This window comes from Macaca thibetana, chromosome 11, assembly GCF_024542745.1.
Source record: "Macaca thibetana thibetana isolate TM-01 chromosome 11, ASM2454274v1, whole genome shotgun sequence".
NCBI classification, from domain to species: domain Eukaryota; kingdom Metazoa; phylum Chordata; class Mammalia; order Primates; family Cercopithecidae; genus Macaca; species Macaca thibetana.
In genome coordinates, this window is record NC_065588.1 from 18,506,997 (window position 1) to 18,523,161 (window position 16,165).

Below are 16,165 nucleotides of genomic sequence, written 5' to 3' on the forward strand. Positions count from 1 at the left end.
TTATTCACCTTGTTCCATATGGTTGTTATTAGTTCATTTTCATTGTCGTATAATATTCCATTAAAAGACTGGACCTCAATTTATTTATCTATCCTACTTGTTGGTGTATATTTGAAATAACATCAAGAGGTTTTCTAGAGCACTTACCTAGGGACATAGATTTACAAGGCAATACCAAACACTTTTCTAATGATGTTTTACCCATTTCACAATATATGAGAGTTCCTGTTGCTCCATTTTCCTGCCAACCTATAGTGTAGTCCAAATTATATATGTTTGCCAACATTAGGTATATGTAATGCTATCTTTGTATCAACTTTAATTTTTCTGACTCAAAAATTCATACTAAACTCGTAAAATTCATGAGTCTTTAACCTTTTTAAAAAATGTAGTATTCAACTGCCCTCTTTTACAACTTACCTGTTCAAACTTCTGCTGATATTTCCACATTTCTGTAGATTTTTCAAATAGATTCATGGGAGTTCTTTATATATTTACCCTTCCTTCAGTTATGTGTATTGTAAATGTCTTCTGCCATTTAGGGACTTTTCACTTTAATTATCTAATTTATTAAGTCACTTTTCTTAAAATTTGATTTATGTAAAATAAAATGCACCCATGTTAAGTGGGCAGTTTGACTAGTTTTCAAAACGTACATAATTATGTAACAACAACTGGAATGAAGATACAAGATATTTCCATTACAAGAAAAAATGCCCAACTGCCTCTTTACAGTAAATCCCTCTCATCCCAGATTTCACACACCAAAAATTTATTTGCTCTCAATTTGGTTTTCTTTTGCCTTTACTTGACTTTTATATAAATGGAATCATATATACAATGTAAGAATTCTTGTGGCTCTACATCCTCACCAGTACCTGTTATTGTCAGTGTTTTAATTTTAGCCATTCTAGTGACTATGTGGCAATATTTCCTTCAGTTTTTAATCTGTATTCCCTCAATGGCTGATGATGCCAAATTACTTTTCATGGAATTACTGCTCATTTATATATTTTCTGCTGTCAGGTGCCTGTTCAAATCTTTTGCCTATTTTTAAAGTTGAACTATATATCCTCTTGTTATCAAATTGTAAGGGTCCAGAACGTTACCTGGATATCAATTAAAGGCCAGGGACAAGGAACCGTAAACTCTCTCCTGCACATGACTAACCGCAATTGTAATCGTTCTAATATGTTCCAGAAGAAAGTTCATTGTGAGGTGTAGGACATATGTATTGAAAACAGTGTCTCCCTGTCTGTGACTGGTTGTTGTTTATTCGCTTGCTTGTTTATTTCATTTACATGCCATTCAGAAAGCAGAAGCTTTTAATTTTTGTGAAGTCCAGGTTTATTTTTACTTTACAGTTTATGCTTTCTTATCATATTTAATAAAGATTTGCTACAGAAGTTTGCATACTATATTTTTCAATACTATTTTTAGTTTTAGCTGTTCTTTAATTCTATGATCCATTTCAAGTTACAGTTCTAGTTCTAGACTCCCTATTCTGTTTCATAAATCTATATGTCTATCCTACTATCAGTCAACATTGCCTTAATTACCATATGCTCATGGAAAGTCTTGGTATCAGGCAATATAAGTTCTCCAAAATCATTCTTGTTAAAAAAATTTTGGCTATTCTAAGTACTTTGCTACACTTGCATTGAATATACAGATTGATGTAAGGAAACTTGATATTTTAAAAAATTATATTTTCTAATTCATGAGAGTTCAATTTAATCTGATCTAGTTCTTCATCTACACAGGTTTATTAAATCACTCAGCAATGCTTTATAATTTAGCATAGAGATTATGCATAGTTTATTAAAGTTATTTCATTTTAATAAATTTTAAATAATATTTAAAATTTTAATTCTAATATTTTAAATAATATTTTTATATTATTTTCCAGTTGTTTGTTACTAATACATGGGAATAGACCCGACTTTCATATATTAACCTATATACTATGTCTTCTTGAAATCACTTTTTATATCTAAGAATTATTTTTTGGATTCCTTAGGATGTCTACATATACAGTCATGTCATCTGGGAAATAATTTTATTTTTTCCTCTATAGCCCTCTTATTTTTTACTTGCTTTATTACTTAATACTTGCTGAGCCTCCAATAGGATTTTACTAGAAGTAAAATCGCCGCCTTGTTATTTTGAGGGAGAACGTTACAGTCTTTTATCATTAAATGTAAAGTTACTTGGAGGTTATGTTGTAATATAAAAAGTTATCTTTTACTGGGTTGAAAAAGCTTCCTTCTGTATCTGGTTTACTAAGAGCTTATATCTTGAATGGATTATGAGTTTTGCCAAATGTTTTTTGTGCATATGTACAAATGCACATATGGCTTTTCTCTTTTATTCTTTTCAAATTTTAAAAATCTTTTTATTACTGGTATAATTATACTTACTAAGAATTTATAATCTGTTTCATATATTTCTAACTTGAATTAAGTAATATTTTCTTAAGGATATTTGCATCTATATTTATGAGGGACATCAGTTTTTGTTTTTATTTTCATATAATATTGTTAGATTTTGGTATGGGTAATGCTGGCCTCGTAAAATATTAGATAAGCTATTATTATCCGTGCTTACAGTGGAGCCTGTGGTACCATGACATTTCCCTCCGTGTAGGATCCTGCTTCATCCTCAGCTTTGACAGCTCCTGCTTGTCTGTGCCAAAGAGAAGGTCTCTCTAAATGCTGTTGTCTCTCTCCCAGTGGTACTCCACTCTTGCTTATTTATTACTCAATGCTAGACCTATTTTGGCAGTGGGGACAAGGGGAGTTCTGTGTTGTAACGAACCAATCACAGCCTTAGGCAGACTCTGTGTACTTGAGTCTCAGGACTAGGACTCTTGGAGCATTCCTGCCCCTCCTCCACATGGCGGCCAAACTCTGCCTTATATCTGCAGTTAGTCGTTCGCAGTAAACGAGAGTGTATTGCTCCTCGTCCCTGACCTCTAATTGGTATCCAGGTAAGATCTTGAACCCAAGACGAGTTTCCTGGCCTTTCCCCAGAAGCAAAGTCCTTTTGCTTCTACCCTTCCTTCAACAGCAAAGGAGCTTCTCATCTATGTCCTACTTCTCCCCCAGAGACAAGACTGTTTTGCTTTTTACTTCTCCAGAAGCAAGGGGTTGTTGCCTGGGCTCAGGGAAACACAGGGTTTGCTGCTCCTCCCCTTGCAGCTTAGAGTTTTGCTTCTTATGCAAAAAGGATCCACAGAAGTGGACAGAGCCCCATAACTGTCTCCCAGAAACAGCTGGTTACCTACACACCTGCACCACAGAATATGACTTCAGTTTCCCGCACGGCTTTCAGTATTTTCCCCAAAAAACTGATAGGCATCCTTGGAAAAAAGCTTGCAGGAGATTGTAAACTCACCATGTGTCTTGGGCTTCCTGGTATTCCAAACTGACATGCTAACTCACACCTGGCCTTTAAAAAATCTGTTGAATTTTAGCTAATTTCTTCCTACTCATGTGTATGGTGACCATCTCTTTCTCCTGTGCTCTGCCAAAGTTTGAACATTTTGTGTGCCCCAACTCTCTTTGGAACGGTTTTCACTGTGTAGTTTGGTTTACTTGGTCACTTTGTGACCTCAAATATCAGCGGGGTTCAGAAGAAGTTATAATTTTGTATATTATCTGGATTTTTTCATTGTTGCAGAGAAATCAATGTTCTATATTTTCATTTGTTTGTTTGTTTATTATATTTTAAGTTCTAGGATACATGTGCAGGAAGTGCAGGTTTGTTACGTAGGTATATATGTGGCATGGTGGTTTGCTGCACCCATCAACCCTTCACCTACATTAGGTATTTCTCCTAATGCTCTGCCTCCCCTTGCTCCCCACCTCCCGACAGGCCTGATGTGTGATGTTCCCTTCCCTGTGTCCATGTGTGCTTATTGTTCAACTCCCACTTATGAGTGAGAACATGAGGTGTTAGGTTTTCTGTTCCTGTGTTAGTTTGCTAAATAAGAATGATGGTTTCCAGCTTCATCCATGTCCCTGCAAGGGACATGAACTCATCCTTTTTTATATTTTAAGCCAAGTTGCATTTCAAAGCTGTTTTTAATCTTTAAGGAAAAAATAATTCATATTGGCACTAACTACTGAACCTGGAATGAAAAGCATTCTAAATTCTCAATTTGTTTCCAAACTCATTAATTGAATTTGATAATTTTCAGTATGTCTAATATAAATCGAAACTAATTAAAGTTTGTATAAAATTAGGAGATGGTATGCTGTTACGTGGCTGTTTAAATGCATACTGCTTTGGTCTCCATCACAGCTGAATAAGAGACGGGAATAATCAACCACTTATGATGTTTTGTTTGGTTTTCCAGAAAGATGCAGGGGAGAAAAGGTTGTTACCCATCTTTTCAAATGTTCAAAATATTTTTCAAGTATGCTTAATTAATTCTAAAGTGTTAGCATATGGTTCCTTCAAGGTTCAGGAAACATCCAATATTTCCAAAGATACGCTTGGAATGTACTACAGAAAATAACATCATAGCGTTGTTTTCGGGTTTTCATTAACCCAAAGAAGTTAGAAAGAATTTAGAGGCAGTCTAGTCTAAATCCTATGCAATGCAAAAATCTTCTCTAAATATCCCTGATTGCTCATATACCTGAATCTAGAGCACCTTTCTACTCAAAAGACAGCCTACACAGTTTTTGGACAAATAATTTTAAGAAAAACTTTTCTTAAAATTTTAAGAAAAACTAGAGAGTCAAAAGAACCTCTCTAGGTTTGCAACCATTTGTTCTCATTTATCATTTTAGAGCTACTTACAAGAAATCTACTCCTCTTTTTACCTGAAAGACCATCAAATACTTGAAATGGTTATAATGTTTTATTTTTTTTCTTTTTTGCCAAGCTAAAATTTTGTAATACTATCAGCTACCTTCACATTGATGTCTATTAAGCTATATAGTCTTCTGGCTTATGTCTCCACACTGCATGCTCCATCTGTGACCCAAACTTTCTCCTCCATCATTAAAATAATAAAAGTTCTGAAATGTTATGCACCCAGCATTCAACTTTTTTTCTCTATATTCTCTCTCGGGATAATCATATTCAAATTTTTGTCTATGTATCACCTCTATGAAAATGTTGCCCAAGTCTACCTTTATTATTTCTTGAAATAGGGTGCTCACCCTACTGCATTTTGTATCTGTAGGGGATCTCATAATGCGAATTAGCCATCATAGGGTTTGTAAGTTTTAAACTGATATTCCCCTTGTACTCTGGTGTGTGTGTGCATGCATTTGTATATATATGTGTATTTGGGAAAAAACTCTGTAGGTTGGTATAGAAAAGTGTTTCTATACAATGATTGTGCATTTACTTCTGCTTGGGTCCAAAAAAGTCACAATAGCCTAGTGTAATGTTTAACATAAATTCCTACTATGATAGTCCAAGTTAATACTCCGGAGACACAGAGAGCACAGACTAGGGTTCAGTTTCTCAGATAATAATTTTCCTTACTCAAGGACTGAGTAGAGAGAGGCTTCGTCAAAAGTGTTTCTGATCAGTAGAAACAGTTTTTCTTCTCCCACCTTTACAGGTGGCTGCTATCCAATGTTTGAGGACTATTTGAGGATCTTAGCTCCAGTCCTGCCCCTTCCCCTACTTTCACCAAGTGATTTAGTCCTAAGATTTCAGCACGTTTCCCAGTGTTAGCAATAAACACCAATCCTACAGCTGAGGATCTACATCTAGTCTGATATTTCCTCCAGGCCATTGCAGCATCACTGTTGGAGCTACTGCTCAGGCTTGAAGTTCCCTCTAAATGTCTGCAACCCTAATATTTATCCTACCTTTCTTATAGTTTGTTTAATGTTTATACACACACCATGTGGTGTGTGTATGTGTGTGTGGTGTAGTGTGTCTATATTTTCTCAGTCCACCAGTTGCTAGAGATAGAACTCCATTGCATTTCCTCTGGGAAGCTCAAAACCTATGTATCAAAAAATACTCACATCATGATTCTACCAAAAATATTCGTTTTGTCTGTGTTTCTGCCATAATGAATAGCACCTGTATTCTTGGTTTCCAAAATTTGGAAATGAAATTTTGGAATCATCTTAAATCCAACCTTTCTGTTGGTTCTCATTTCCAATTAATCACCAACTCAATTTTTACAATTGCAATATTTTGCTTCACATATTCTAGCAATCTCAGTTATGCATGAATATAATGATTATCTTCAGAATGTAAATGTTAAATCAGATAAGTGGATCACATAAGAAGTAGTGCAAGACTGGAGTAATAGATTGAGTAAATCAGCTACCAGCTACCTAGTGACCCAAGTCAACCCAGTATTTAGTAATGTTGATGAATTTTCACAAACTCATGTATCACACGTATTTACTTAGAACAGAGGAATGAAAAAATAAACATAGAACCTAATATGACTTTTCCGATTTTTATGATTTTCTAATTTCTATTCTATTAGTTATCTGTGCATATACAGTGTCTCATTTCTCTTATAAACTGAAAGATTGGTGTGAATGAATAAAATTAACTAGTTAAACATTAAAATTTAGCCCTCATTATCTGCCAGGCACTATATTTCATATTTTATCTAATTTAATCTTTACAGAAACTTAGTTATTATTCTCACTTCACAGAAGAGGGAGCCTAGGGACAAGAAAGTTAAATACTCTGATGACGGCCGCAGGTAGAAAGGGGCAGAACCAGGATGTAAACAAACAGATCTTGACTTCAGAGCTGACAGTAGTGTCTATGATGCTCTTCTGAATGAATACTGTATTAATAGTATATTAATAGTAAGATTGTTGTCCTTTGGTAATTTTCAAGTTATCAAGTACATTCTCAAATCTAGTATCCAAACTAAACTCCAGTTTGGATAATATACATTGAAAATGTGGTGGAACTCACTTTCTAGTTATGCAGAGTATGTGTCTTTTGATTCAATTTAATAATGAACTGGATCTGGTAGCCACATCACAATATTGACTTATATTGAGTTAACGCATAGTGAAATAAATGATTTTTTCCATTTGAATGACTCATAAATTTTTCTTCTCCATGTTATTATTGGGTAAATATATTTTTTAATCCATGAAAGACTTAAAATAGATCTCAACTAAATTGCATCTTTTTACTTTTAGCTCATTAATAAAATCTGTAGACAATTTTTGGAATCCTCATTTTGTCTTTTATAGTATTAATTAGTTATTCTTCAGGTTTTTGTCATTGGTTTCAGGATTTGTAAAATTACATATCAGAGATACTGGCAACAAATTTAAAAGTACATATCATTTTTCCACAAAAGAAGCAAAGTATTATCCCATTAATATAAAACTTGCATTGTGTCTTTGTATTGACACTTTGTTAAGAAAATGTAAGGAGAATTAAAATCTTTTTATGCTGTGAACACATATCTTTGTATGCAAATAAAAGGAAAAACTCTGTTCCATCTCTTCTTAAAATAAACTGTTGTAATTTTCCATTGGAATGATGGTCGTGCTGGTGACAAAACTGATGTTTTTTGAGAAAACACAATTGTTAATGATAAAGACAAAGAACATAAAAACCTTGTAGAGTGAAACATGATTCACACAGAATCAAAGAAAAGAGAGATTTCTCACTATAGTTAATGGCAAAACATGGAAAAGAATAAGGTCAAAACAGAGAAGGTTTTTTAAAAATAAATGCTTATTTAAGAACATGTGCACATCTGGGATATAGGACGGCTAATGAAAAATTCTTAGAATGGTGACCATAAAATCGCTATCTCTCTTAAGGCCAGCCTGCATTGTTGATTTTAGGAATTTGTCATTGCTGTAGGCATATTGGGCCATTTTTGTGTTGCTATAAAGAAATACCTGAGTCTGGGTAATTTATAAAGAAAAGAGGTTGAATTGGCTCACAGTTCTGCAGACAATACAAGAAGTGTGGTGCCAGCATCGCCTTCTGGTGAGGGCCTCAGGAAGCTTTGCAATCATAGCAGAAGGTGAAGGGGATCCAGGTGTCTAACCCGTGAGAGCTGGAGCAGAGGGAGGCGGGATGTGCTGCACAATTTTAAACAACCAGATTTTGTGAGAACTCCCTCACTATTGCAAGGACAGCACCAAGCCATTCAAGAGGGATCCACCCCCGTGACCCAATGCCTCCCACCAGACCTCACTTCCAATATTGGGGCTTATATTTCAATATGAGATTCGGAGAGGACAGGCATCCAAACTATATCAGTAAATTGTATTTGTCATCAGCGATTGTTTTGAAAAATCAGTCACTTCAAGGATGTGCAATCAGATGATTATCAAACACCTCAACACCACAACTGGCTGTCCAGAGTTTGTTCTGAACCCTGTGAATCTGATTTTCTAGTAAGTTTGCCCAACTATACCCTGATTCCAAACAATAGGTGTATTTTGAGACTCTCCCGGGGTTGACCGTCATTACTTTGTTTTCATAGTGTTTTGTAGAAACCACAGACTTTGTCTAAGGCTGAGTTTCCCTGCTTTCCCCACACTTCTTCCTCCCTCTCTCTCTCTCTTTTCCTCTCCCTCTTCCTTACCCTTCCTCTCCTTCTACCTCTCTTTCTCATTTTGTTTCAAGTAATGTTAAATTAGAGCTAAGTTAGTAAGTTAGTGTTAAGTCAGTTCTAATTTTGAACATTTGCTCAGTGAAAATTAAAGCCCCAGTCACAGGATAACCAGAGTCTTGAGAACTTTCTTTTTATGTGAAAGCAAACAATCATATTTTATTCCACTTGCTCCTCATGGAAAAAGAAGACGTTTGAGAATAAATTGATGTTCCCTCATTTATTTCAATAGATTGTAAGATGTGAATCTTGGTTATCTACAGGAAAACGTGGATAATATTATTGAAGAAGTTAAAAAAATATGCAGTGTTCTAGGGTGTGTGGAAACCAAACAAATTACAGATGCAGTAAATGAACTAAGTCTAATTCTTCAGAGAAAAGCAGAGGTAAGTATATTCATTTATTACACAATAGTTTTAAACCTGAGTTCAATACTTAATTAAGGAGAGTAAAAGACTTTTTACTAACAACTGTATTTCTGTGTGTATGTTTGAGTCTGTGTGATTGTGTGTGTATCTGTGTGTGTGGGGGTGTGTGTGTGTGTGTGTGCTGCCAAACAGTATATTTCAATTGTTTGGGAGTATTGGCAGCTTGAGTCTATTATGCCAAATAGATTTGATTAAACTATAAGGACATTGATTACACCTTTGAAGTTTGTAACCACCTTATAACTTCAGGTGGTACTGAAATCAATCCTATAATCCTACCTAAATGAACGTAATTATATAACATTCACATATAAGTGTTTGTATAGATTGTTAATGGTTCTCATGTATATGAGTGTATACAGGCATAAGTGTCATGTTTGTATGGATAAGCACATTTATAAAAAAGAAAAAATCCATTTTTGTGGTGTCTTTTGCGAATTTTGCAGTGCACACTGCTTCCATGATTTCTGTGTGATTTTCTCTGGATCCCACATTGTGGTTTGGTGGGCTTAAAAAATGAACATTATGTGATTTTCTTTTGAATTTTCAGAAATCTGATATAGACCTGTAAGTGATTATTTTCCAAGAAAAACATTAGGACATCTGGTTACAATAAATTCATTTATCTTATTATTAGTTTAGTAGATGATAAAGCAGAAAGATACGATGATAATAATAACTAGTATTTGCTAGTCCATTGTAATATGTAAAATAGTTTGACATATGCATTACCTCATTGAATTTAATTTTTATTTTATCTCAATTTATGCTCATAGCATGTCATAAAGTTGGTATTTTAATGTTCATTTCACTATTAAAACTCAACGCTTACAGGGTGTGTGTACGGAGAATTAATAAGTGGCAAAATACAGATTTGAACCTAGGCATCTATACACATTACAGTGTATGCGAAACTTTCTAAGATAGAGTGAATACATATAATCTCTATCTGCATGGTAGACAACAAGAAAGATTCTACTACTTTTGAGTATGCCAGTCTTGAAATTTTCAAAAGATTGATTTACAATGTAGATCATTATATTACTACATAGAAATAATCATGCTTACTGCTTATTGTTTCAAATAGATAAGTGGGTATGAAAATTCAGTAGTTTCTTAATGATGGGCTTTCTAGATCTTATTTAATCCAAAGTTTTGTGTGATTAGACAGTAAAAAAATGAATATAGAAATTTAAATACGTTCTTTACATGAACAATGACGATTTTGATGACTTATGGAGGTATACCACAAAAATATTTTAAAGATAAACATTGCTGAAAAGCTAAAAATGCAAAGCATTAAATAAATCAAAATTTAAATAATGTAATCAATAAATCCAGCAATTCAATATCGAAGACAGATTTGTGTTCATTTCCCTAAATTTTTCTTAAAAAGTAAACACCTTCTCTTTTACTTTCCAATTATAGAAGGAAACTGAGTAACTATGTAGTCTCCAAAACTATTTTTGTATGTAGCTATTAAGACATAGGGCCTTTACAAGTAACAACAAGGTAAAACAATCTGATTTGATCACATGTAATATAATCATATTTTTCTATTCTGCATCAAAGTAAAAAAAAATATACTGGAGCAGGGGCGTTCAATCTTTTGGCTTCCCTGGGCCACATTGCAAAAATTGTCTTGGGCCACACATAAAATACACTAACACTAACAATAGCTGATAGGCTTAAAAAAAAAAAAACCTCATAATGTTTTAAGGAAGTTTACATATTTGTGATATTTGTGTTGGGCTACATTCAATGTCATCCTGGGCTGCATGTGGCCCACAGGCCGCGGGTTGGACAAGCTTGTACTAGCGTCTTAAAAAGCATTTCACCAGTATGTTTCGAAAATAACTATTTTGATGAACTTAAAAACTTGGGAATTACATGATGCTGAAAAGGGGCTTTCTAATTGGTGATGTTAAGTCAGTATAACAAGGTAGTGAGAATTAACTTTGAACAGGCAGGTATTTCTCTTAAATTGTCACATTTTAGAAACATTACAAGCTCCCAAAGCTGATAAAATACATGAGATAAGATAATGCAAATATGAATTGGATATAAGATCTACCAGTTTCTATATAAACATCCTGTGGAAAATTAATTCACTTTTTGGAGTTTTAATTTTCCTCATGTTTAAAACAGAAAAATAAATCAGAATTTGCAGGGTTCTTCTAAGTATGGGAAATAATGTTAATAAAGGGCCCTGATGACAGTGTAGCTTAAATGAGATCGTTGTTGTTACTGTAGGTATTAAGGATGGTGCTGGTGCTAGTTCTGGAGAATCTTTCCCACAAGGCTTATACGAAGGCTTTAATTCACACAAGCACCAGGAAGGTTGGCCCCTGTCATCTCATGGCCATCGATTACAGCCAGCCTCCTGACAAATATGAACCATTGCCAGAGGAAGAGACCAGATGTGTGGATGTGGACACGTCTTCCCATCTGTTAAGACTATTTGATTAATCTTATACTTTTATGTCCAGCTCTTGGTGAATTGGTGGACAAACAACTGATCAAACAATGAGGAAAATATAGTCTTAGGATGAAGCATTTCGAATGATGTTAAAGTATTGCTGGTTATAAAAAGTTTTATCTTCAAAACACTCATTTTCTGAAACTCCCTAAAAGAACAAAAATGACAATTTTTCAGAAATATCAAACTTAATATTTGAAATTAAAAGAATTATTCACAAAGGATTGGGTATTTCGTAGGAAAGCCATAAACAATTATAATACTCAAAAAAAACTCACCTTCATATTTCACTTTCCTTATGTACTAGTATAAACACAAAATTTTGTGTGATTTTTCTTTGAAACTTTTAAACTCATATCTAAATATTTATCCTATATTTTGATAAGACTACAATGATTTTCATGCAGAGAAATTAAGAAAGGAGTTAACAATCAGGAGTTTTATTTAATATATGTCAATAGATAAAATAGTTCAATATTCTGTAAAAACTGGATCCTACTTATTTTGAGCAGACTGTTGAAAGCTCATTTATTCTGCATCAGTTGCATTCATACTTTTGTTCATCTCTTTTTCCATCCCATTTTAATCGTGAGCCCACCTATATAAGAATCTTGGCACACATATTAAGTACATTTTACAGAATTTGTGCAGTAACCAGCTACAGTTAACAATGCCAAAGCAGTCCACCCACCCACCATGAAGTTAAGACTGAAGAAATGACAAATACAGGCCTTCTGCCAACAAACTGAAATTTGAGAAGCTTTTCTTTTTCTTGGCTACATTTTTGGTCAACATACAAATGACTATTTCCTGCCATACAGGGAAGTCATTAGGAGTTTATTAAATGTAAGCTTTGGCAAGATGAAGAATTATATGACAAACATACTTGTACTCTATTTTATTCTCTGACCCAGCACTGGAAACAATTTGCATCCTTCAAATTATATTCCAGAACTCACATAATTTAATTTCCATTAAATGATTCCATAATAGGCGAACCACAAAGTGAAAATATGGTCTTTCACATCATGGTGTAGGTGGATGTCATGGTGATTTTCTAATACAAGTCTATATTTCTGAATAAATTGAATTCTAGTTAAATCAGGCTAACATTTTTAATAATCTCACCCACATGGATAGGGTGGAAATCTCATATGTAGTTGTTAAGACTAGCAACTGATACTATACTCCGATTAAATATTTTACCTAATAGAAGTGCTTCTGAAAAGGTTCATGCAAATGATGCTTCTAATTAAAAAGTTACATATAAATGTGATGACATTTTAAACATGATCGAAATGTTCTCTCTCTAAAAGAATACTGTAACAAATTTTTTGTTATGGAAAAACAATTATTCTCTAATTCATTTTTTGAGAAATCTGGTTTTTAACTAATTGTATTTCCTTAAATGCAAGACTTGAAATTTTATTTTTTTTATTTTCACTTTTTAAAAAAATTTTGAGTTTATAAATTTAAAACATTTTAATGGCAATTAAAATGGATCTTATTAACAATTGTATTTCCTTTTGGGCTGAAACCATTTTTTAGGATGTTTATAAATCACCTTATACAGTTTTCATGATAGTTCAGTTACAACCAGCAAATCCTAAGCCACCAAAGTAATTCTAGGTTTCTAACAAGGATAAAAATAGGTAAATAAGGAAGGCCACCACACTAATGGACATGAACCTAAAGAATAATGAAAATGGAAACAAAAAAATAGGATTTCAGATTGTATTTTTTATTTAAGATATGACTCAATATATTTTATTTTTTCAAGTGTTTGACTATCAGAGTTTTAAAAATTTCCTAAAAAGGAAAAAAGAAAGAAAACTATTTAGTGAATCTATACTGATTTTGTCCACTTCAATTCAGTCTTCTTTTAGTTGCTGTCTAAAGCTTGCTGAATAACTGCTAGGAATAAGAGCTGGACACGGCATACAGAGAGAATTAGACATGCACTTTTCTCAAAAGATTAGTCACTGTTATATAAGGGGGATTGAGCTTAGACAATCTATCGTGGTAATTTCTCTTTTAAAAAATTACCTACATTGCGTATTACAATATTTAGAAAGTTTTTATTTCATCATACAATTTAAATTTATTCTGTTTAATAAGCAAATTGATATATAGTGCCAAGAAATATTTTGTTGTTGTATCATGACAAAGAAATTATAATGTTTAGATTTTGGACGTTACCTTTTGATTATTTTGTGAATTTGTTGTGTGAATAACAAGTATAATTTTACATTTCTTTCAGAATTTTTACCAAAGTTCAGAGACTTCAGCAAAAGGTAAAACATACATGTACTCAAGTATTTTGAAATAAATAAAAGAAAAAAATAAGTTACAGAATCCAAAATAATTTTTTTATCCAAATACTGTGGTAACACAAAACACACACACACACACACACGCACACACACACACACAGCCTTATGAGGAGAAAGATGCTTTTCTAAAATCCTTTTTATTAATGGAAGTGTTTATTCCGCAAGGGAATAAAAATCCACACTCTGTAAACTTTTAGCCTGATATTTTTTAAATAATGAGAAAAGTCTACAAAAAGATCTATAAATATTAAAATGCTGAAAATATCTTATAACCATTCCAAGACATTGAGAATTTTACCATTTACCTAATTATATTTTGATGTAAGAAAAATTAGAAAAGTGGTAGATGTCTGTCTGCAAGGTCACCCACTTCAAATTCAAATTCCAGCTCTATATGAAAGACCAAGCTAATATAACAGGTAGGAGGATTTGGTTCTGGAATAATTAGTGTTTACAGAGGCCCTGAGTCTATAAAATTACAAGCCACGGGAGGACTTTGCCTCTATAGAAAACAGGAGGTGTGAGATTGCGTGGGATAGAGCAGAGTCTGACTTTTGGAATCAGGCAGAACTGGTTTTGAATTTCAACTCTCCCAACTCAAATCTCAACTGGTTTTGAATCAAAGATTCTACTTTCAGAGTCTGTGATTCTAGATTAAACTCTTTGATCTTGTTATCCTAATAGGCATAAACAATATAATAGGATTTAATGTGCAGGGTCTGGTCAGGATCATTCTTTGTTGTAGATGGTATTTGGCACAGGAATACTCTGAGTATCTGCAAGAAAACTGTCTGCCCCTCACATGTTCAACTAACACACTTGGATTCAGAAAAATCCACTGGAAAGCAAATGAAAACCTCACCTTAACTGTTTCAGTAGTCATGTACAAAAGTACATCCTCTCAACTCTAATTCCTACCACTCAAAAGAAGACATTCAATTATGTTTGAGGAACTCCCCCATCTCACATCAAAAAGGAAAATAGGGTGGCAGAGGGTATAAAGAAACTTGTGCAAGTACAAAAACCCCCCTATTCTAGGTGTTCATGAAACTCTAGAACACAATAGAGGGAAGGAAGGAATGGACACTCCCTGACAGTATTACTAGCAGAATCTAAGTGGTCGAACATGAAGTGATCAAGCTGGAGGTGTGTGTGTATGAAACTGATTCTCCTTTTCTATCAGGAATGTTGTAATGAGGTCTCCTCCCCCATATTCCTCTGGGGACTAGAATATGAGATCCCACAAAACTGTACAGAAATGTTCCTGGAGACTTATATCCTATAATAAATCATGACAGATTTTAATTGAGTCTAAATTGCACATAGATTGTCCTTGCCTCTTTATTTCATGGCACTGTAACTCTTTTCCAGAGTAAAATTAGGTGCAATAAACTCTTTTCTCACCATATTTCACTACCAAGCCCTGTGTCTTGGGTGCTTAATACGATTTCATGATGTTATTTGAAATGTAGTCTTCATCCAGAGTTCAGGAAGTAAAACATAATGCATAAGCATACATCTCTATGCAAACTTAAAGTAGCAAATTATATCCAAGAACCATGTTTCTGCACAAAAAGCAAAAAGTAGAGTTTGAGTAATTAACCAAATGACTAAGTTTCCCCCAAAATATATGCTAGCGCTTAAATTAATAAATTTATGATTTGTTTTAGATGTGTGTTCATTTGCACAATGTTGGGAATTCTTGAAAAGAAGTTTATGCTTTCTGCTTCAGGGTACCAAGAGTACAATTTGGAGACAGAGAAACAAGATGTTTCTATACATTTATAATTCTCTGCCTTCTGCTGTTCAGGAGAATCTCTGTTCGTTGGCCTCCAGAGTTTGATGTGGCCTCTTTTAAGACTATTTTTACACTGCTTTACTCTTCTGCTTCATTAATTGCTACTGCTGACTTCTCAGAGAATTTTAATTACAGGTTTTCTTTTTCCTCTGCTTGTCCCCCCAGGCGGTTTCAACAGAGGGCACAATTTAAGAAATATAACAAATAAGGAAAGTTAATCTACCTTATATATTTTGTACAAATTTATGAATAACTAAGTGAAAAACAGCATGTGTTAAACAACAACAAAAATATTTAATTATCGACAGAGCTACTGAGGCACAGACAGGATGTGGGAAGAAGCTCCATGTCAAGCTGGCCACTTTCCTCAAGTATCCAACTGCCTGTGTGCTGGAATACTGTAGATTATCAAAGGAAATATCTAGCTCTGTGCTATTTTCATTTCCAAACAATTAGAAACAAAAGGCAATTCATGTTTTTTTAACTTATAAATTGTATATTTCTGGAATTTTCACTTAATTTTTTTTAACTTAA

At 33.7% G+C, this 16,165-nt stretch overlaps 1 protein-coding gene across 4 annotated transcripts in view; it reads left to right on the forward strand.

The window, feature by feature from the left end:
- Window positions 1–16,165, forward strand: part of PIK3C2G (phosphatidylinositol-4-phosphate 3-kinase catalytic subunit type 2 gamma) — a 424,274-nt gene that overhangs the window by 89,914 nt on the left and 318,195 nt on the right. For all 4 annotated transcript variants that reach the window (XM_050750052.1, XM_050750054.1, XM_050750055.1 and 1 more), the window contains 2 exons: window positions 8,857–8,979; window positions 13,761–13,794. In XM_050750052.1, coding sequence (XP_050606009.1) covers window positions 8,857–8,979; window positions 13,761–13,794 — 157 coding nt within the window. The remainder of the gene's footprint in view (window positions 1–8,856; window positions 8,980–13,760; window positions 13,795–16,165) is intronic.